At 40.1% G+C, this 23,243-nt stretch overlaps 1 protein-coding gene and 1 long non-coding RNA gene across 5 annotated transcripts in view; one reads left to right on the plus strand and one right to left on the minus strand.

The window, feature by feature from the left end:
• Nucleotides 1-7,369, minus strand: LOC127803924 (uncharacterized). Its single transcript, XR_008023621.1, has 3 exons — nt 7,222-7,369; nt 913-999; nt 1-252 (listed from the first exon to the last, which is right to left on the minus strand). It is a non-coding gene; the product is annotated as an uncharacterized LOC127803924 (long non-coding RNA).
• Nucleotides 7,229-23,243, plus strand: part of LOC127803923 (protein EMBRYO SAC DEVELOPMENT ARREST 30-like) — a 27,555-nt gene continuing 11,540 nt past the window's right edge. The window contains exons 1-6 of one of the 4 annotated variants that reach the window (XM_052340568.1): nt 7,229-7,432; nt 8,286-8,541; nt 8,666-8,750; nt 21,773-21,846; nt 21,932-22,020; nt 22,117-22,360. In XM_052340568.1, coding sequence (XP_052196528.1) covers nt 8,371-8,541; nt 8,666-8,750; nt 21,773-21,846; nt 21,932-22,020; nt 22,117-22,360 — 663 coding nt within the window. In that variant the 5' untranslated portion in view covers nt 7,229-7,432; nt 8,286-8,370. Of the gene's footprint in view, nt 7,433-8,192; nt 8,542-8,665; nt 8,751-21,772; nt 21,847-21,931; nt 22,021-22,116; nt 22,361-23,243 lie in introns of those variants that run through there. The other 3 variants (XM_052340567.1, XM_052340566.1, XM_052340569.1) reach the window with 3 other exon arrangements.

Below are 23,243 nucleotides of genomic sequence, written 5' to 3' on the forward strand. Positions count from 1 at the left end.
ACCATTTAAACATCTCATATACATTACAAAGTAATTCCATTGCCTTTAATTGATATTGAAGTGCCCATTGGGCTATAAATTCATTATATACTTACAGTATTCAAAATTTACCAATTCATATACGAAGGAAACATTTAAACCTCCCTATTCTCAAACTAGTGAAATGAGATGTATGTGTTGTAGCTGGAGCGTGACTAGGGTAAATGGAGTAGAATCGTTTACCACGATTCCACCATAAAAAATGATGCCCACCTACAAAATTTGAAATATTAAGAGGTAAGCCTACTACTGGCTTAGTGAGGAGTAAAAAGGATTATAATAGGGAAATGTAAAATCAATGCATCCAAGAATGATCATCATACCATACTATGCCCAATAATACTTACAACAATATAGGAGATGACAAATAAATATGTACATATATGAGTTAACCATCTAGAACCAAAGTTCACCTATTCCATTTTCTTGGGGTGGAACGACTTTCACCCACAAGATTTGTTTCGACGGAACCACTCTCGCCTACTAAGCATCATGGTGGAACCACTCTCACCAAGTAAGGGCGAACCCACTCTCACCCTAATGTATACATGGTGCACCAACGGCTAACATTTACAATAGTTAGCATACAGGGTTCTAATCGTTATTCCATCTAACACACTTTTCATACCAATATTTAATATTATCAAATGCCATATGCAATATATCACGTATAAGTACTACCATCCACATTCAACACAACATGAATCGTATCTTTCCATATACATATTAACAGAGATGCAATTTAACCACAAGTGCCAATATGCGCAAAACATACAATATAAATTCCAATTTCCCGTATGAAACTAAAGAACAAGATCATGAATAAGATATATGGAATAACAAAATAATAAGAGATATGAAAGCAATAATTACCACCATAATACAATTTACCCACTCATTGTGTTATAGAAGATGTGGGATTCCCTCAAACGCCTCTCAGCTGGGGCGCATCAAAATCACCTAACAAAATTATCAAATTACATCAGAATTAAATAAATACAAAATTAAATCCCCTAAGATTTAGACAGACCCAAATGCTACCCCAACAGCTCAAAATCCCAAAATAAAATAACCTAGGCCAGTCACATTGCTGCCATCGCCGATGTTCACCGCCGGCCATTTTTAGCATCCACTTCCAGCCATCACCGGTCGAATATTTTGACGTTCAGAACCTACTATTAGAAATGCCTAGTAACGAAGGTCAATATATATAAAAATGAGCTAGATCTAACGACTAGATTTCTGTAGATCTAGCTTTTAATTTTTGGTCAAATTTGAAAACCAAACTATTTGACGTCGCCGACCACTACGGCTAGCATTTTTCGGCGATCCAAGACCACCACTGAACTTCCTTACCCCAATAGACCAACATAACCAAAAACTAAAAAGATCCAATGGCTAGATCTTTTTAGATTTGAGCTCAAACTTTCGGCCTAGACACCCACGCGCATATACATACACCTCTCACAAATCTATGCTAAAAGTAAAGCTAATAAAAATAAGAGCTTACCTTGTTGTAGATTGGGGTTAATTTCAAGGTGATAATGTGGTTGGATTCAAGATCCAATGGTTGAATTTTGCAAAAATTGGTGCTTTTGGGAGAGAGAGAGATTGCTGGTAACGACAGAGAATAAAAGATGGGGGGAAATAGGAGCCCTAGGCTTTTTATATGGCCATATGGGCTTGGTTTTCTCTTCCTGGGCCTTCTTAACATAAGGCCCAAAAGTTGGGCCTTACATAAAACTTCTTAGTGAAACATTAGTATTGCTAACTTTTAATAGGTTTGATACAATTCAAAGCTTTTGCTTAAAGAATGTGTGTTTGATATTTTGGACTGCATCAAGCCCCATAAAACTGTGCACAGAAGGAAAGAGACCACTAGATATATTGATCATTGATGAAGCAACTTAGCTTAAAAATGCGAATCCACCATTCTCGGTCCTCCTTTAAGCTGTGCTTGGGATCTAGACCGACATGGTCAGTCCGCCCCGAGCGGACCTTGGGCACAACCTCGTCATTCTCTAGACGCCTTAAGCTCGCCTCGGCCTTATCGAGCCACGCCTTGTATCAGACAAACGTATAGGGCCTCGAGCCAGACTCAGTCCTCCTTTAAGCCGTGCTCGGGATCCAGACCGACATGATCAGTCAGCCCCGAGCAGACCTCGGGCACAACCCCATCATTACTCTAGGCACCTCGAGCTCGCCTCGGCCCTATTGAGCCACACCTTGTATCAGAAAGGTGCACAGGACCTCGAGCCAGACTCGGTCCTCCTTTAAGCAGTGCTCGGGATCCAGATCAACATGGTCAGTCCGCCCCGAGTAGATCTCGGGCAGAACCCCGTCATTGCTCTAAGAGCCTTGAGCCTGCCTCGGCCCTATCGAGCCACGCCTTGTATCAGACAGCCGCACAGGGCCTCGAACCAGACTCGGTCCTCCTTTAAGCCGTGCTCGGGATCCAGACCGACACGGTCAGTCTGCCCTGAGTGGACCTCGGGCACAACCTTGTCATTGCTCTAGGCTCTTCGAGCACGCCTCGTCCCTATTGAGCCACGCCTTGTATCAGACAAGCGCACAGGGCTTCGAGCCCGACTCGGTCCTCCTTTAAGCCGTGCTTGGGATCCAGACTGACATGGTTAGTTCGCCTCGAGCAGACCTCGGGCACAACCCCGTCATTGTTCTAGGCGCCTCAAGCCCGCCTTGGCCCTATCGAGCCACATCTTGTATCAGACAGGCGCACAGGGTGTTGAGCCAGACTCGATCCTCTTTTAAGCAATGCTCGGGATCTAAACCGACATGGTCTCTCTGCCTCGAGCGAACCTCTGGCACAACCCCGTCATAGCTCTAGGCACCACCCTGTCATAGCTCTAGGCACCTTGAGCCCGCCTCGGCCCTATCGAGCCAAGCCTTGTATCAGACAGGTGCACAGGACTCCGAGCTAGACTCAGTCCTCCTTTAAGCAGTGCTCAGGATCCAGACTGACATGGTCAATCCGCCCCCAAGTAGACCTCGGGCACAGCCTTGTCATTCTCTAGGTGCCTTGGCCCTATCGAGCCATGCTTTGTATTAGACAAGCACACATGACCTCGAGCCAGAATTGGTCCTCCTTTAAGCCGTGCTCGGGATCCAGACCGACATGGTTAGTTCGCTCTGAGCAGACCTCGGGCACAACGCGTCATTGCTCTAGGTGCCTCAGCCCTATTGAGCCAAGCCTTGTATTAGATATGCGCACAGGGTCTCGAGCCAAACTTGGTCCTCCTTTAAGTCATGCTCAGGATGCAGACTGACATGGTCAGTCCACCCCAAGCGAACCTCAGGCACAGCCCCGTCATTGCTTTAGGCGCCTCTAGCCCGCCTCAGCGCTATTGAGCCATACCTTGTATTAGACAGGCGCACAGGGTCTTGAGCCAGACTTGGTCCCTCCTTTAAGCCTTGCTCGGGATCCAAATCGACATGGTCTGTCCGCTTCGAGCGAACCTCAGGCATAGCGCCGTCATTGCTCAGGCGCCTTGAGCTCGCCTCGGCCCTATCGAGCCACGCCTTGTATCAGACAGGCGCATAGGACCTCGAACCAGACTCGGTCCTCCTTTAAGCCGTGCTCGGGATCCATACCGACATGGTCAGTCTGCCCCAAGTAGACCTCGAGCACAACCCCGTCATTGCTCTAGGCGCCTCGGCCTTATCTAGCCACGCCTTGTATCAGACAGGCGCACAGGACCTCGAGCCAGACTTGCTCATCCTTTAAACTGTGCTCGGGATCCAGACAGACATAGTCAGTCCGCCCCGAGCGAACCTTGGCATAGCCCCGTCATTCTCTTGGGGCCTCGAGCTCGCCTCGACCCTATTGAGCCACGCCTTGTATCAGACAGATGCACATACCCCACGCAGACCTTGGAACTTAGACAGACAGGTACGCCGGATCTTGAGTTCAATCCCAAAAAGCCTTACATCAGGACACAACACAAAACAAGGTACCTAGAAAGAACTTACATTCTCGTTATGAACAATTTACATTTGATTACAAACCTCACACCTATAACAGTTCTCCGTTAAACTCGGCTATCACACTAAAACTGTCACACGAAACAAGTGATTGGAAATCTAACAAAGAACAAACAAACTGGTAAAGCATGGTTAAGCAACGGTTGCACTCCTCTAGACTATTAGCACGCACCTTACTTCAGAATCGCCTAATTATGGCGCGACCTTCTTTTTATACTGCCTGACATCCTGCCCTTCAAAAGGTCAAATTCTGCTAGCATAATTGTCACTCCTGATGAAAATCCAGAGCGACCTACTGCCTAGGTAGCCCCGACATTTCCAAATTTCAATCATGGAGCAGGCAGACAATCCCTAACGACAGCCAGATAATATCAGCATTAGTGGCCCAAGCCCTCGGACAACAACATATGGCGTTTTTGCCAGAAGTAAACCCCGATAAAGCCACGTCACCCATTCTAGACATGTCATGTCTCACCCGTCCTAGTACTGCCCTCGTCTCAATACACTCAATCACAGACCTTTCTACCTTTTCCATGCCACTTAGAAAATCACGGTTCCCAAAGCCACCGGCAAAAACACCCCACTCAAACAACAAACTCCCCCCGTAGAATACCAACCACATCTTTTTAGTCTTCCAGAACGAAGACGCAAGCCAGCAGGGATAACATAGAGCAAAACCATTCCCCATTTCCTTATAAACTCAAATGTCCGACAATTGGAAACCCCTCACTGTCTCCTAAACATTTAATACAGTCAGGCCCCGAAAAGCTGCACCATTAATGCTGCCATAATCCTACCTCGGAAAAGAAAACACCAAATCCTGCCTTGGCCAATCAACCTTTCTTGTGTGTTATAAAAACGCTTGGAAGGCAAAGCGCTTCGTCCCCATAATACATCCGGCACCAAAAACTCACATCATCTATAACCTTGAAGCCTATGCCACGCACGCAGTCATAATCCCCCAGCCCCTCCCCCCCGCCAATTAAAACTGGCACATTGAGTTCTAGGATTGAACACTAACCTAATCAAGAGCCACCACGTCCATAATTAAAAAAAAAAAAGTCATGATACCGCGACATAGAGAAGACGCTTTGAGACAAAGGGAATAAGCTAAGTCAAAAGACAATAAAAGGTCACGATACCATGAGACCAAGCAAAATCGAGAAAACATTGAAAGCTTACGCAATTACAATCAAAGAAAGCAATAAATTAGCCCTTTTAAACTATGAGGAATGCAGAAACAAGAGGGTGCACCTTTTAAACTGTTTCGCACGTCGCGTCAAAAAGAAAGTAAAGCGCCATCAGATGTCTAACAGAGTGTTAAGGGTGCGTCACTTGTCACATGCCCATCACACATTCAAATTTCCCAAGGAAATTGGAAGCCAACGCACACACCTATGATGACGCGCTTTTTTGGTACGACTCTCAGTATCCCAAAGTCCCGCATGGTGTATGCCAAGGGGAAGCATCCCACCGTTAGGATTAGCCCCCACTTGGCAAGAATCGGAATACAAACCACACCCAAAACCCCAGAAACACACCTAAAGCTTCACCAAGGAAAGCACGACCTCTCTTCCCCGAGCTCGGACAGCGTACATAAGCAGGAACTCGACCATATCCCGAACGTGTCCTGGCAATACGAGACCCTGACGATGTACAGTTATAGTGGCCAGCACCCTTCGCCTTCTTGAAGCTATGCGTAACATCACCAAGCTACCGCCTGTCGTGCATCCAAGGGATTACTAGTTATCGCCCAAATAACACCCTTACCTTCTAGGAAAAATGCCTTCGAATCTTGAGGCCATACCCGATGCAGACCGACGCGTAAAAGATATTGCCCCACTTGCCCATCTTAGGCCTACCGCACGATGACTCAGAGTCATCACCCCAGGAAAAAACAAAATCGGCACAATCGATCTCCTCGGCCCCGCCCAATTCGACTCTCCAAAACGATTGCACACAAATCGCTCAAGCTCCTTTCTTCTAACTCGAACGCTTGCTGCTTGAGCATCTGACCTGGGAGGCTATGGACCGTTTGGGCCCAATCTTGGCCATCTCCTTAGGCCCAATCTTGGCCCTCTCTTTAGACCCAATCTCGGCTCTTTCCTTAGGCCTAATTTCGGCCCAACCTAATCTCCCTTCTAGACCCAGCTTTGGCCCAGCGCCAGCCTGCCACAACATCATTGCAAACCCACTAGATGTTCGCGCAGTTGTCTCAGATCCCATCCTCATTAATGGCATATTCCATCTACATTAATGAGGGTCCCGTCGCCACCATGCTACCCCTTGTGAACCACCACCGACTTCGAATAGCCAGTCCCATCACCTGCAAATGCATGTCTCATGCATGTAGGATGGCATCTTCTCATTCTATATCAGGCAGTTCTCTTCAGAGTCAAGGTATGTTCTGACCTCTGACCTGTTGATACACTGCCTATCTTACTTTCTTATTCACTTGATTGTTGGAGTGCTTGCAGGTGCCAATCGCCCCCCAGACGGACCCGTCGAGGGAGCCCACGTCCCATCTTCGATCGTCCCATTTTTGGCCAGGAAGGAACAATATTATATTATATTAATGATTTTTAAAATTAGTTGGTATGTTTATTGTTGAATAAGTAATCCAATATTCTTACTTTATCCAACTAAATCTAGTCAAAATCTCTGCGGATTGGCCAACCTGCTTCTGTTACCAACATTTGAATGCTTGGGTTGATGGATGATAAAGGAAAAAAAATTATCTGAGCTTATTTTATTATTGTTATGGAAAGAGTTCTTTTTTTGATTTTGAATACTCTAATTTAGGTTGTATGAAAATGGAAGTGAGAAATATTTTTGGTACAAAATAAAAAATGACAAAAATGATATTTGTTTTTTAAAAAATAGAAAACGAAAATGCAATGTCAAGTGTAAATTAAAAAAATATAATTTTTAATATAAAAAATTATAAAAAATAATTCAAACATAGTACAAATAGAATAATACTAAGAGTTAATGATATATTTTTCTATAAAAAATTAGAAAACACCACTTAATGATGTTATAATTGTAATTAATTTATAAGTAAGAATAAGTAAATTGAATTTAATAATTAAAAATAAAATAAGATGTCGGGCTGGGGGTGGGGTGGGGCGAGATGCCCCTCAACTTCATCTTTTATATTTGGGTAATTTGGAAAATACGCACCCGATCTCTCCAGTCTTTGCTTTATGAGACGGCGACTTGGGGATTGGACGGCGGGCTTGATCTTTGGCGAGGGAACGACGATCTTCGGCCAGCTGCATCAGCTCGATCCGGTTGTCCCCGACGAACAGCAGATCGGGTTGGCTTAGGGGAATGCTCCGGCCGGGAAATCAAAGAGGAAGGCTGATGAGCTGATCGAGCAGCTTCCACAAAAGTAAGTTATTGAAAATGTTGTGAAATTACATGTGCTTGGTTAGTTTTTGATGATTTGTTTCTCCGGATCTTGGAAGTGTATGTCTCTGATGGGCCGGAGCTTTCATGAGGCTCATGAGGCGGTTGCCTCAGGGCCCATGAATATTTGATTATTTGGGGGCCACAAAATTGGGAACCCTCCCTCTTTGTAAGGGCCCACTGGATTGATAGTAACCATTTTGACTTTGTACAGACTACTGGATTGATAATAAACTTCTAAAAGATGTAGAGTCTTATAAGGTAGTATTTGGAGGAAATATCTACTTTGATAGGAGGATTGCAAAACATTCAGGTCCTTATAAATTGTCTAATTTATGTAATTTAGTTTATTCGAAAAATCTCCAAGTTTTGATTCTTCAAGTAATGAAAAAAAATAATAATAAAATTCATGCTTCCTCTTTAATGTTTGCTTCAGAGCAGGGGGTTGTGCTATAAAATTAACCATGGAGCTTTCTATGCGATAGGAAAATTGCCCATATAATTAGTAATCAAGCAAACTAAAGAACTGCAGTTTGTGTTTTTTTTTTTTTGAGGAAAGAGAAACCTCCTATCTCTTTATTTCTTACTGAAGGGAGTTTATTTCCTACAATCTAAACTCTAAACATGTTTTTATGTATGTATTTTAGGTAAATGAAACACTCCCTTATTGAGCACATGCAAGAACTTATGTGCTTATTGATGTGATTAATCAGTACATTTGTTTGGTGGTGTCCTTATTGCAGATATGGACTTCTGGAAATTTTGCTTTAGAGCAGGTTCATATCTGCATCAGATGACATCACTTAGAATCTAATGTTATGGGTATTGCATTTCAGTTTTATGGTGGCTACATGCAATCTATTTCTTAATAGCACTGAGATGATCCATGAAGCTTTCTTGAATGCCTTGGTGTGAATCAAGATGATCTTCAAATCCAAAATAAAATGGGCTGCCCTTGGAGGACTGGTTTTGTCTTTTCTATCTTTGCTGGTTCACCTACTTCTTGCCAAGTATTCAAGTGCCGATCTAGTACAGTACAGTGCAGCCGCTGGGTTTACTGAGGATTTAAATATAAATGTTGATGGGAGACAGGTAGAAGAGATATTAGTTTTTCTAATTGTGTTGTGTTTTTTTCAGCTTTTGTGATACTTGGTTTCACATTGAATTCATCTTCCTCATGTATGGATTATTTTCTTTTCATCTTGAATTGCTACAGGGAACTAGTAACCGTAAGGTGTGGAGAAATGTGATTTCTTTAGAGTCCTTGCAGCCATATGCCACACCTCGAAGTCCATATCCTGGTAATGTGTAGATTCATGCATTTATCTGCATTCAAGTTCAAATTTTAATCAGGATCACTACAAGAATGGGAGAATTGAGATTTGATCATAGGATTCTATAAGATATTTGTTTAAATGTTTTGTTTCTTTTCCTGCAGACTTTGGCTAACTCATAGGCACCATAAGTCTTGTTTACTTATAATCAATTACTCTTGAGTGAGATGAACAACTTTCTGTTAATCAGGTTTACCCAAAAAAATAAAAAGAAACTAAAATGAAAATACCATTGCCACCCTGCAGGTTTATTTTTATGGTTATTGTTACTTGTCAAATATTTATTTTAGCCTGTACTGTAGCCTTTTCCTAGATACATGGGAATAATGTCCTGCCTAAGTTGTTAAATATGGCTTCTTAGATTTTTAACCAATGTAAGACTGGTCAAAATTCCTCTCAGCGATACTAGTCAAAACCTCTCACATCATAGTTTTATTTTGTGGTTTGTGTCCTCTTTTGTCTAACTTGTAGAAAATGGAAGAGAGTAAATTACTGTCAACACCCCTGAGGTTTCACTAAATTATAGCGTGTGCCCACTGCATTTTGGGAATTACACTGATCTCCCCTCTGTTAAACTGATGTTAAGAAATCTGTGTAAGAATATAAAATTGTTGGACGAGATTAAAAGATTCAAAGCTTAAAAAGGGAGCATGATAGATGGATAGAGGCCGAGAATAAAGGAAGAGTGCACGTTTAAAGTTTAGATTAGATAAATAATTCTAAAGTTAGGTTTTGTTCAGTTTTGAAGTTTGATTTATTCCTATTTTCTAGGAGATAAATAACCGAAATTTTCTCCTACTTTATAGGAGAAAAAGTAGGGTGTAATCTGTATATATTACTCCCCTCGGATTCAATAAAAATCATTCAAGCTTTCAAGAGTTTAAGCTTGTTTCATGGTATCAGAGCCTTGTTCCGATCTCAAACAGCATTGAAGTATTGGTTGTTTACAAGTTCATGGCTGAAGCTCAACAAAACCCGGCCCTAACCGAAGTCTCAGCCCCAAGCTCTCCAACACCCTCCATCTCCACCAAAATTTTCCACAAATCCTATTGATAATCATCCTCTACAAATTACTCAGCACAAGTTGAATGGGAGTAATTTTAGAGAATGGTTTCAATTGGTGATGCTGGTAATTATAGGTAGGGGTGTGCACGGTTCAATTTGGTCGGTTTTTAACATTTTTAGCACACCTAACCGCTTGTGCGGTTTTTCTATCAAACCAGACCGCGTGGTCTGGTCTGGTGCGCGAAAACCGCATCGCAAATTGCGGTGCAGTTTGGTGCGATTTCCGCAGTTTACCCAAAACATCCAAAATATTAATTAACCCATTTTCATGGTGCGGTTTCTATGGTATCATAAATTGTTTCATCAGCCATTTAGCCCATGAATCAAAATAAATAAAAAATTATATGTAAATAATCTTTTATTTATACAATAATCTGTTTATATAAACAGAACAAAACAGATTGTATGAACAATCTGTTATAAACAGATTGTTTATACAATCTATTTGAGATTTGTTTTTTTGGTTTGAGATCTGTTTTAAATAAATTATTTTATAATTTTTTTATTATTACATTATATTTAGGCGGTTCAGTTTTAAATCGAACCGAGAAATCCTCAAATCGTATAGTTTGTTGTTTGAGGATTTCTCAAATCGTATCGGACCGCCCCTCTAAAAAAATCTTGTGGTGCGGTGCAATTCGGTTTAGTCGATTTCCATGGTTTGCTAGTTTTTTTGAACACCCCTAATTACAAGAAAAGGCAAAGCAAGAATTTTGACTGGTTCCGTCCCCACTTCACCAACTATTGCAGCTACTTATGGCACTTGGGAGGTGAAAAACTCAACTATCATGGCGTGGCTAATAAATTCTATGGTGCCAAGGATCGGCAAAACATACCTATTCTGCAAGACAACAAAGGAGATATGAGATTCAATCCAAGAGATGCACTCAGACTTGAAAAATTCCTCTCAATGTTTAGAAATTAGGTCAGCTATTAGAACAATCGAACAAGGTAATCTTAGTGTTACAGATTATTTTAACATTTTGGTTGAATTATGGCATGAAATGGACTTATTCTACACTGTCAGTTGGGAATGCCCAGCTAATAGTATCAAATACAATAAGATGGTGGAAAAAGATTGTATTTTTTATTTTTTACACGGTCTTAACCCTGATTTGGATGAAGTTTGTGGAAGGATTTTGGGTACAAAACCCTTACCATCACTTAGAGAAGTGTTTGTAGAGGCAAGGAGAGAAGAAAGCAGACGCAGGGTAATGTTTCATTAACTAAATGATCCTATCCTAAACCATTAGAATTTAGCTCTTGCTACTGTCAAACAGGGGGAGACCTTATCAAAGAATCAAGGAAGAGAAAAGCAGTGGTGTGACCATTGTAAAAAGGCCTTACCACACAAAGTAGACGTGCTGGAAGATTCATGGCAAACCAGCTAATTGGAAGCCAAGAAACAAGAGGGAAATCACAAGATCAGCCTATGCAACTGATGTTTCTACAAAAATCGAGAATAGTACAAATCTGAACCTATCAGAAGAGCTGATCCAAGCCTTATATAGGTTGCGAAATCAAGGTATAAATCCTTCAAGTACTCCTAATCCTCAGCCTACATCATCCATAGCCTTGCAAGGTAATTCTCATTACTCCCTAATTTCAAAAAAGCTTCCTAAGAATGTTGTCATGACCCTAGGAGCATTAAAGGGGCATTATTGTAATAGGGTATAATAGTTTGTTAGGAATATTTGGCAAGTTGTTTGGAGCACATGGGTGCTGTTAGAAATTAGTTAAGCAGCTAGTTATGCCTATAAAAAGACCAATTGTAAGAGGAGAGGATTATGTTTTTGAGAATTGAATAATCTGATTTTCCTTTCTAGAATTCTCTCCCATCCTCTCTCACGTTTCTCTCTTGTTTCTCCCCCTTTTCTCTCAATATCTCTTCCTCAATTCTATATGTTATCTTCCCTCATTTCTATCCAAATTCCTCCCTAAACATTATATTCTTAATCCTAAGCCTCTCGGATTCTTCCGATGGCCAATCTCACCCTATTATGAACCCTAGGTTCATGACAAATGGTATCAAAGCGGTCGTTTTTTAGCAGTGGTTCATGTAATTTGGCTGTTGATTTCAACAACTCTCGTCAGAATTGATTGAGCAGAGATTTACAAACTTAGGCAAATTCAACAGAGACAGTGATTTTAGTGTTGAATTTTGGCGTGAGTGAGATCCAAATTCGAAGTAGAGTTGGTCTATCTCGATGGAGGTAGACGATTATAGAAGTGATCCATGTGTTGAAATCCGGGTGACGTGGAAGCTGTGAAATCAATGGCGAGCCAGCTAATTTCCACAAATCGCAGTGATGAGTCGCAAAATTGATCCGAGTTTTGAAGACGAAGTAGTTGTTGATTATTGGTTGCGAAATTCAGCAAGCGAGGGTTGCGCCCAAGTCACTTAACGAGTTAAGAGTGGCAGAGCCGATCGAAAAAGGTGCAGAGCGAAAGGCGATTCCGTTAGGAGTTCTGTGGGTGTGGCCGCTTGATCGGAAGGCATAGTGGTGCTGCAATTTTGGGTCAAGAAACAATTCTGACCGTACGGGTGAAGCGAGTTGCCCACCTTGATTGGAAAGGGATTTGGACCATTTTGGAAGTCAACCCAGAGAGAATCGGGCCCATAAAGGCGACTGAAGCAAGTAGAATCAGTTCTCTGTTGTTTTTCTGTTGATTAATTTCTGATTGAATCTCGGAAATTGAGTTCAATACACAAGGAGGTGAGGTCGACTGATATTTGAGGCTTGGAATTGGAAGACGACTTAACCAATTGATTCTGAAGCACGGAGCTTGACTCTCAAAAATTAAAGGCGATTACGAAAATCAGGAGTAGCTGGCAATCTAGATCAGTTCCTTGACTTCGACAATCTCGGTCGTGACGTGACCACTGTAGTGATCAATTCTCACTTTTGATGGAGCTCTAGGGGACTCTAGAAGGCCGACCAAATCGGGGTAACTATGCGACCTCTTCCGATCCTAAAATAGACTTGACCTTGAAGCAGAACAATGGCTACAATTTGCCACTTATTGGATCAATTTTAGAGGTGACTGGTTGAGGCAGTTACAGAAGGGAAGTGTGGGGATTTAGGATGGACAGCGCTTCGAGTTCTTGGCCTGTGGCTTGTCCTACTCGTGAGGTTTTTGCCATGAGGGACAACGCACGCATGAGACCATGGGTGTAACGGCCGGGGTCCACGTAGCAACGTATGTTCAGGTCACAACCAATCTCCGATTTTGTCGCTTTGAGATTTAATCCCAAAATGCGCGTCACTATGTAGAACACCCTCCGCACTTATATGCCCAGTTCCCCCCCTTTGCATGGCCGATATGGGATTCGCCTAAGGTGCCTACATACACCCCCCCTTAGGGACTCAGTGTCCTTACTGAGGTTTGCCCCACCACTGCGCTCAAAGGCTCGGGGGTTGGCTCTAATACCATTATGTAACGGTCGGGGTCCATGTAGCAACGTATTGTTCGGTTCAGGTCGCAACCAATCTCTGGTTTTGTCGCTCTGAGATTTAATTCCAAAATGCATGTCGCTATGTAGAACACCCTCCGCACTTATATGCCTAGTTCCCCCCTTTTACATGGTCGATGTGGGATTCGCCTAAGGTGCCTACAATGGGAGCCTCAATTCCAGCACAAGATTTCAGCCATGACGGACAATGCACGTATGAGACCAATGGAGTCTCAATTTCAATAAAAGGAGGCCACATTTCCAATGGGCTATCCTGCTCGTGAGACCAGGGAAGGCAGTGCACACACGATACGATTGAAACCTCAACTGCAAGAAAAGAATGATGCGTTTTCATTTAACAAAAATCACGAGGAGTTTGGGTCAAATCAGGAGGCACAGGAATAGTCATTAGACCCTTGGGTTAGCAAAACGTGCGAGGAATTTGGCTATATGATATGAGAGCAGTTGCAGGAGTTTGCAAGGATACTGATCAAGAAGTATCACTACAGCTTTCCCGCTAAATTCTTTGAGAAACCAAAAAGAAAATTTTCTGATGAACAGCTAGGAAGTTCTCACTAGAATATGATTGATTCAAACAAGCAATCATCAGGATTGAATTATTGTAATAAAGGATTCTTGGAGTAGGAAGCTGTGGAGAGCGAGCTTTTGAAAAATTCCACCAAACACAAAGAAGAAGATGTTGTTGGACTGCCTACATGGAGATAGGAAATTCTGACAGAAAAAGTAGTTAAGGTTGTTTTGCAGCCAAGGGAAGAGTTAATACATTTGGATGTGCCTAATGAGGGTTGGCAGGTCACACTCGCGGAAAAAAGAGATGTTGATTTTTGTTTCATTCAAGGGAAATCTTCTACGAGTTATGACTCTGAAAATAGTTCTCTCCACCTGCAGTAGATTCAAAGTGGTGAGGAATTTTGGAAGCCAAAGGTAGCTGAAGAAGTCAAAGGTGTTATCGAAGAGAACAAGACTCCTGCTGCTATGTTGGTTCTTCCACCAGTTGGCAAATCCGAATGCGTGTCTATTGAACTGAAGGATGAATAGATGGATGGAGAACTAGTTAGTCAACCATTTGGGTTCAAAATAGCCAACATTGAAGATGATGAGAAGAGGGAAACACGTGGTAACTTGTCGAATGCGTGAATTTCAGAATGAGCATCATTTGACAGCTTTAGGGTTGCAGGATTCAGCTACCACCTGCGACAGAGAGCGGTTAAAGTCATTGAAGGCATTTGATGTGGACATATTGATAGGTTTTGGCATCATATTGGGTCCTCAGACTATGGGTACCAACAATCTTAATTTGGTAGCTATTGCAAACCCAAGGGAAATTGTATGTTATTCCTTGGAGGGAGATGCAGTCTTAACTGAAATGATCATCATTTTTGTTCCAGTTGATGAGAACCTAAGAATGAAGAAGAAGAGGCCTAGAAGAAGAAAAAAAGAAAGAAGGATGAACTAGATGGAGAAAGCGGGCATTGGATGAAGAAACAATAGCTGGGTTGTAATAAGTTTCTTGGGGACAAGAAACCTTTCAAGGTGGGGAATTGTTATGACCCTAGAAGCATTAAAGGGGCATTATTGTAATAGGATATAATAGTTTATTAGGGATGTTTGGCAAGTTGTTAGGAGCACATGGGTGCTGTTAGAAATTAGTTAAGCAGTTAATTATGCCTATAAAAAGGCCAATTGTAAAAGAAGAGGATTATGTTTTTGAGAATTGAATAGTCTGATTTTCCTTTCTAGAATTCTCTCCCATCCTCCCTCACGTTTCTCTCTTGTTTCTCCCCCTTTTCTCTCAATATCTCTCTCTCAATTCTATATGTTATCTTCCCCCATTTATGTCCAAATTCCCCTCTAAACATTCTGTTCTTAATCCTAAGCCTCTTGGATTCTTCCAATGGCCAATCCCACCCTATTATGAACCCTAGGTTCATGATAAATGTGTGGATAGTGGATATGGGTGCATCAAATCATATGTCAAGTTCTGCTAATTCAATGACCAAATATACACCTTGTAACACCTCTATTGATATTTCTATGGTTGATGGCACAACCTTCTCTGCCTTGGGACTTGGAACAGTTTGTTTCAAAACTAAAGCTAAAATATGTCCTACATGTGTTAGGATTATAGTGCAATTTACTATCAGTCAGTAGAATAACCAAAGATATAAACTGCAATGTAACATTCTTTCCATCCTATTGTTTGTTTTAGGACCAAGTATCGGGGATGATGATTGACAGTGCTAAGGCTAGGGATGGCCTTTACTATATGGTTGGGGATATTCCAAATTCTTCTACAAATAAGGTTGTTCTAAATGTAACAACAAATGCTAAGGTCCTGTTATGGCATAAACATTTAGGACACCCAAGTTTTCCTTACCTAAAATTCTTGTATCCACAAATTTTCATCAATAAAGAACAAGTTTTTTTATGTGAGCAGTGTACTCTTGCAAAACAACCTCACTCTCTCCACCCTGTTCAGTCCTATAAGCCATCTAAACCATTTCATTTGATCCATAGCAATATTTGGGGTCCTTCTAAACACCCTAATATCTCTAGTTCTAGATGGCTTATAGCATTCATTGATGATCATAGTAGAGCTTCCTGGGTGTATCTTATGAAAGGAAAATTAGAAGCTAGCAGCATTTTCAAAAGATTTCACAAATTCATTTTGAATATGTTCCAAACTTCTATTCATATCCTTCAAACTGACAATGGCCGATAGTATTTCTCTCATGACTTTACTAACTACTTGTTCTAACATGGTATTTTTCATTAAAGCTCATGTCCATACACACCTCTACAAAATGGTGTGGCTGAAAGAAAAAATATACACCTCCTAGAAGTAGCTCTAGTTATGATGTTTACTACCAATGTTGTTCTTACAATTGCCTATTTGATCAATCGTCTCCCTTCTAAAACCCTGAAATTTAGAACTCCTCTCGATACCCTTTGTGATCTATATCCAAATGCTTCCTTTCCATCTTCAATTGATCCTAAGGTATTTGGGTGCATTGTGTATGTTCACAACAACAATCTCTCTCGAACCAAATTTGATCCCAAAGTTTTCAAGTGTATCTTTGTTGGGTATTCTCCTTCCCAAAAAGGATACAAGTGCTATTGTCCTACCAACCACAAATTTTTTGTGTCGATCGATGTCACTTTCTATGAGGATCTTCCATTTTATCAATCTACAACTTCTCTAGAGGGGACGAATAGTCCAAAGTGGGATTCTCTTATTTCTCATCCCTTTCTTGATCCTACACTACCGGTATGTTCTCAAGGGGGAGCATCCTCAGCATCAACACCTGACAACACACTGGCTAAACCTATCTCTTCTAAGTCTCCTAATCCTCATGCCCCTAATTCTTCTTCTAATTCTCATGATCCTCATGCCCGTAATTCGTCTTCTCCCTCTCCTATTACCTCTAAGCCTGAGATTACATTCCCTATTTCCCATTATCCTCCAAATTTAGTAGCCAACAATCCTCTGCTAGTCTATTCTAGATGACCTAAAGGCCATCAGGAACCTCAGCCTAGTTAGCCATCACTTCTAGAGGCTGGTCCATCAAAGGATGACACTGTTGTTCCCAGCACTGACAACAATGCTACAAGGGGGGATGATTTGGATTGGGCTATGCTTGTAGCTCTACAGAAAGGGGTAAGATCATGTGTCAAGTACCCTATCTCTAATCATTTGACTTATGCAAAATTGTCTCCTCGGTTCAGAGGGTTTGTTGCAAAGATTGACAGCATTGAAATTCCCAAAAATATTCGAAGTGCTACGAATGATCCTAAGTGAAAGGCGACTGTTATGGAAGAAATGACTGTCTTGGTTGGAAATGATACTTGGGATATTGTGAAACTACCTTCAAACAAAAAGGTAGTTGGATGTAAGTGGGTATTTATTGTGAAACATGTTGTGTCATTTGTATTAGATTAGGATAGATGTGTAATCGGAAACATTGTATTGCTGCATTTGTAATTTTCTGTTGTAATGTTAGATGTATAATTCTTCTAGAAGGTGTGTTTTCTAGAAGGTTGACTGATCGGTTATGTTAGTTATTTTTGGTCACTCGGTCAGTTAGCTATTTCCTTGTAAATCATGGCCCTATTATGGCTTATAAATAGGGATCGTGGGATAGGGGTAGAGGCATCAGTATTGTGCGCCTCATTCCGAGAAGGGTTAATTTCAGTTTTTATCTTGTGTTTGGGATTGAGCAAGAGAAGTAGAGAAAGGCTGGGTATAGCTTTGTAATCTCGGAATTCTGCTAAGCTTTCAGGGTATATGGGCTAGGTAGAATTAAGGTTCTCTTTGTATTCATCCTAAAGGGTTTTCAAGATAGTGGATTAGAGGTGCTCTAGCAATTTGGACGTAGGTCTCATTTTGAGACTGAACCAAGATAAATCCTTTTGTGTTGTTGTTGTTTTTGTTATTCTCTTGTATGTTTCATATATTAGTTGGGTCCTCGGTTGGGAAAGGGTCTAAGGTGAGCTATTGAGTTGAGGAAATCTGTGGGAGTGATGTGTTTATCTCTAATAAAACATAATGCAGATGGAAGTGTTGAAAGATATAAGGCTAGATTGGTGACCCAAGGGTTTACGCAAACCTATGGGATTGACTATGAGGAGACTTTTGCTCATATGGTTAAGCTTAATTCCATTTGGGTATTTGTCTTTATTGTTGTTAATTTAGAGTGGCCTCTCTTCCAATTTGATATTAAAACTGCCTTCTTTAATGGTGATTTGGATGAGGAAATATATATGAAGATCCCCCCAGGTTTTGAACATGACGCTGGCAGTGGAAATGTTTGTAAACTTAAAAGGTCTCTATATGGTTTAAAGCAGTCACCAAGAGCTTGGTTCAAGAAATTTAGCTTGGCCCTAAACCGATTAAGGTATAAACAAGGACAAACAAACCATACCTTGTTTATAAAACCCATAGAAATGGAAGGAAATCTATACTAATTGTCTATGTTGATAATATTATTGTGATAGGGGATGATATGCAGGAAATTGAAAACTTGAAGAAGCAATTGAGGGCTGAATTTAAAGTCAAAGACCTAGGAATCATGAGATACTTCTTGGGAATGGAGGTTGCTCGGAGCAAAGAAGGCCTATTCATCTCACAAAGGAAATATACAATTGATCTTCTGAGAGATACGGGAATGTTGGCATGTAGACCTGCTGGAATTCCCTTAGACAAAGGCTAGAAGCTTAGAGAAAAAGATGATGATACCCCAGTAGAAAAGAAAGATTCTAAAGGTTGGTTGGGAGGTTAATTTATTTGTCGCTTATTAGGCCAGACATAGCATATGCAGTAAGTGTAATTAGTCAGTATATGCATTCTCCTGTTAGAGTTATGCCCCACAAGCCAATTATATTTACATGTAATTGATCATATTTTTCCATTGTGACTCTTTATCTTCAATCAATTATTATTGTAAGGCATTATGTTTTATTTGTCATTGATGGTTGACTTTATTATTTCCACTCTTGACAAAGTCCATAGATCAAATAGGCTCATGGAATATGGTCGTGCATAGAGATGACGATCATGAAACATATTCCTTATAAGCCTTGATCTTAAATGTTCCTAGTCATAGAGTTATTAGGATTGGACACTAATAACTCGGATAGACTAGCATATATGATGCATGCTCAATTAGGAGAATGTTTTGTTTCATAGACATTGGTGTGTGGACACTAGTGCATATATGTGGGTGCTTATTATAAGAATAAGTACACTGAACTGACCCGCTACAGAATTCCTAATGGTAATTGTTGATTGTCGAATTGGAATTTCTGTGTTGCAGTAGTGCAGATTGGTCCTTAGACTTGAGACATCATGGTAGTCTTATATTTGACTGGTTACGCTTTGGTTCTTTTTGGATTCCAATGGAGTCATTAACAAATTATCACTGGGCGTAACCTTATCACATATGAAGGCTTGTGAATGTCGAAATAGGATTCATCACTTATCGACAAGATGAGAAGATGTCCTATGTATTCCGATGATTTCATGACTAAGGAAATCCTTGGCCAAGGTGAGATGGAAATCAAAAGGTGTTTTGATTTCATCGAACAAGTCATAAATCTGGAATGGATACATAGTTATTGAATGACTAGGGTTTCGTCATAAAACCATACCCTAAATTCAATCGGGACATAGTTGATGAAAGGATTTTACTGTACGGTAATTGCAATCGAAAAGGTCCGTGTTTTTCATCGTTGGCTAGGCGTTCATGGCATGTTGCTAGACGTTAACCATGATATGTAGGGTTTTAGAATTAATATGATTAATTCTAAAACTATTAATTAAAGAGTTTAATTAAGAAGCCCATGAGATGAGTTAATTATGAAGCCCATAAGTTTAATTAAAAGAGTTTAATTATTCTAAGGAGTTGGGCCTTCATATAGCCCAATAGAATTGGCCCTACATCTAGCCCAATGGTGGACCTAAGGGGTCACACACTTGGGTCGAGTCCGTTCCACAAATTAAAAGAGAGATACGGCCCAATATGATTATGGGCCAGACCTAAATCGTTTAGGGTTTTTCCAAAGGCATAATTAGGGTTTTAACTCTATAAATAGGCCACTTAAGAAGCTGGAAAAAGAAGGAAAAATTCGGATCTCTCATTGGAGGCGCCTAGGGTTACTAGCATTACTCAAGGCGTTCGTGGAAACGGCCGATCGTGTGGACCGACTTGGAGGAATTCGTGTTTGCGGCTCTACGTATCAATTAAGGCAGAATCATATCTTCACGGTTGCCCGGTTCCTAACATCTCCTAGTCAGTATTTGTCACTTTTCATGTTTTTAATGTTTCAGAAAATTGAGCAAAGGGGAATTGAAAGCTTTGTTGATGCTGATTGGGCAGTTTCTATTGAGGATAACCGATCAACTTCTATCAGTGGTTGCTTGCACCAGTGCCGAAGCTGAATTTCGAGCCATAGCTCAAGGAATTTGTGAAGTGATCTAGTTAGAGAGGCCAATGGAAGACTTAATGATACCTTTTTCTCAACCAACAAAGGTATACAGTGATAGTGAGTCAGCAATCAACATTGTGAAAAATTCAGTTCAACATGATCGCATAAAACATGTGAGAATAGATCGAAGTTTCATAAAGAGGGAGATTGAGGGAGGAGGGATTAATTTATCCTATATTCCCACCACTGATCAAGTAGTTGATGTGTTCACAAAAGCCATGGCAAGACTAGGGTTCGAGGCATTAATTGGCAAGCTGGAAATGACTTGTATCTATTCTCTAGCTTGAGGGGAGTGTTGGACGGGATTAAAAGATTCAAAGTTTAAAAAGAGAGTATGATAGATGGATAGAGGCCGAGAATAAAGGAAGAGTGCATGTTTAAAGTTTAGATCAGATAGATAATTCTAAAGTTAAGTTTTGTTCAGTTTTGAAATTTGATTTATTTCTATTTTCTAGGAGATAAATCTTCCTAGTTTCTAGGGGATAAATAACCTAAATTTTCTCCTATATATAGGAGAAAAAGTAGGGTGTAATCTGTATATATTACTCTCCTCGGGTTCAATAAAAATCATTCAAGCTTTCAAGAGTTTAAGCTTGTTTCAAAAACATTAGGGGTGCCTTGTGTAACATAAATCTAATAACCAGGGGGGTAATCTGATACAACCTTTTGAACAATATGGGTAGTCAGTGTAATTTCTAAAATCTGAGGGGTACCCCTTGTATCTTTACCAAAACTTGGGATTCACAATGTATTTTTATATTGATCAGCTAGAAATTATTTTTTACATGTTACATGGTGGGAGAGAAGTGTGAACAAAAATCCCTTTCACTTATTTTAAAAAGTAATAAAAGGAGAATTTATATTTTTATATATGTTGCCAATCTTTTATGATTGACGAGCTAGAATTCATGTAATCAACCCTAGTTGGGGAGAGTAAGGCTTGATATGTTGTTGACCAATTTCAAACAATTCTTTTAACCTTGTAATGTGAATCTAATTTGTTTAAGGTTATGGGCAAGCATATTCTTAATATGGATGCTAGTATCCTCGAAAGTAACCAATTCTAGAAAAACTATGAATGATAAGACATGTTCATAGGAATGTTCAAAAATATTTTGTAGATCCTGTATAAAGATCTTGTTTAAAGCACCTTTCCTGGCCAAGTTTCAGACAAACTTATGGATAAACGAAAGGAAATATGAGGCCTTAAAAACAATAGGAAAGAGCTGAAAAAATTGCTGTAAATGAAGCAATATATGACAACCTGCAATTTCTTTTCCCCTTGATAGTTATCAGATTATTTGTTAAGCTTCCCCCTCCCTATATCATTCTGTAAGTGGGACAGGATATCGGCTTGCTTTTGAAGTTTGGTTATACCATTCTTTTTTTTTTTTTTTTTTTTGCCGCGCGGGTGGTGGGGTTGTTATACCATTCTTAATCTTACATTTATTTGCTTTTCATGTAGCTGCTCCATCTGAGGAGAATAACGGTTTCATATATGCCAAAGTTTTTGGTGGATTTGAGAAGATTCGAAGTTCGGTATGTTGCTTGTTATTGTTCACTTCTTTTGGCATTTTATATCATAGTGTTGTTCTAACTAAAAATTCGTAATCCAATTTGTTAGATTTGTGATCTTGTTACCATCTCCAGGCTTCTAAATGCCACACTTGTCATTCCAGAGATTCAAGAAAGTACTCGTTCTAAAGGCATCAGGTTTATTCACATTTTGTATTTTGAAGCAGCAATTAGCAAGATTCAATTTTGCTTTTTCATGCCTTGATTAGATTTGTAACTGAAAATTCTGTGCAGTTCCAAGTTCAAGAGCTTTTCATATCTCTATGATGAGGAGAAGTTCATAGAAGCTCTTAAAAATGATGTAACAGTTGTAAAGAGCTTGCCCCCAAAATTGAAAGAGGCTAGGAAGCGTAAACAGTTTGCAAGTTTTAAGCCAAAAAGTTCAGCTTCTCCAACCTTTTATATTAAGGAGGTCTTGCCAAAGTTAAAGGAAGGAAAGGTTGTTGGATTAGTGCTGCATAATGGAGGCTGCCTACTGGTACATTTCTTTTTCTTTTTCCTTTGTTTGCTTGTGTGTGGTGGTGGGGCTATTGATGGTGGGAGTTGAGTCTCTGATGGAGATTGAGAAGGAAACCTCTGCTGCATATATTACAGGCAGAGAGGGAGTAGGAGCTCAAGAGATTAGGGTTTCTTAATATTGTTTTCACTATGATTCATTTATTTACATTCCAACTTGAACAAATCTCAACTGTCTATGGTTGGCTTTATTTAGTTGCTTTATTACTCCTGGATTGTTGAATTACTCACGTTGCATTCCTTCTATCACACACTACATTCATATGTATGTCTTAATTAGGATTAATATATTTACTTTTACTAGTTGAATAACACTTTTATTTATATATATTAGATATGATGCAGAAATCCTACCAGATTGTTGAATGTTAATGAATAAAATTATAAACTCGTCTATGTTTCTTATAAAAGAAAATGCACTGTACACAGATTTACTTACATATGGCATGGTCTGTTGGATTTTGTGGTATTTCCTACAAATGTCAAAAGAGTGGGTGAAGTATCAATTTTTGGTGGGCATGTCTGTCAGATCTCAGATCTCTATTTGTATCTTTCTAGTTAGGAACATCTACAGTAAGCTTGTATCCATTGGCAAGTGATTGTAGGGAACCATGACTGCCGGAATCATATTAGCTTATATTTTCTTTTAGTGCTCTGTTAGATATTGTCATTTGATTTTATCATCTTTCAAGATCTTTTTGCTGATCCAGGCAATAGAATTTTAGTTTTTTAGTATCTTTCCTTTTACTTCTTATGATGAGCATTCCTCACGGGTAATCCATTTTTATTTTCTTTATTATTGATTATTACCATGATTGTGATATTTTCGTCGGACTTTTCTTTTT

This window comes from Diospyros lotus, chromosome 6, assembly GCF_014633365.1.
Source record: "Diospyros lotus cultivar Yz01 chromosome 6, ASM1463336v1, whole genome shotgun sequence".
NCBI classification, from domain to species: domain Eukaryota; kingdom Viridiplantae; phylum Streptophyta; class Magnoliopsida; order Ericales; family Ebenaceae; genus Diospyros; species Diospyros lotus.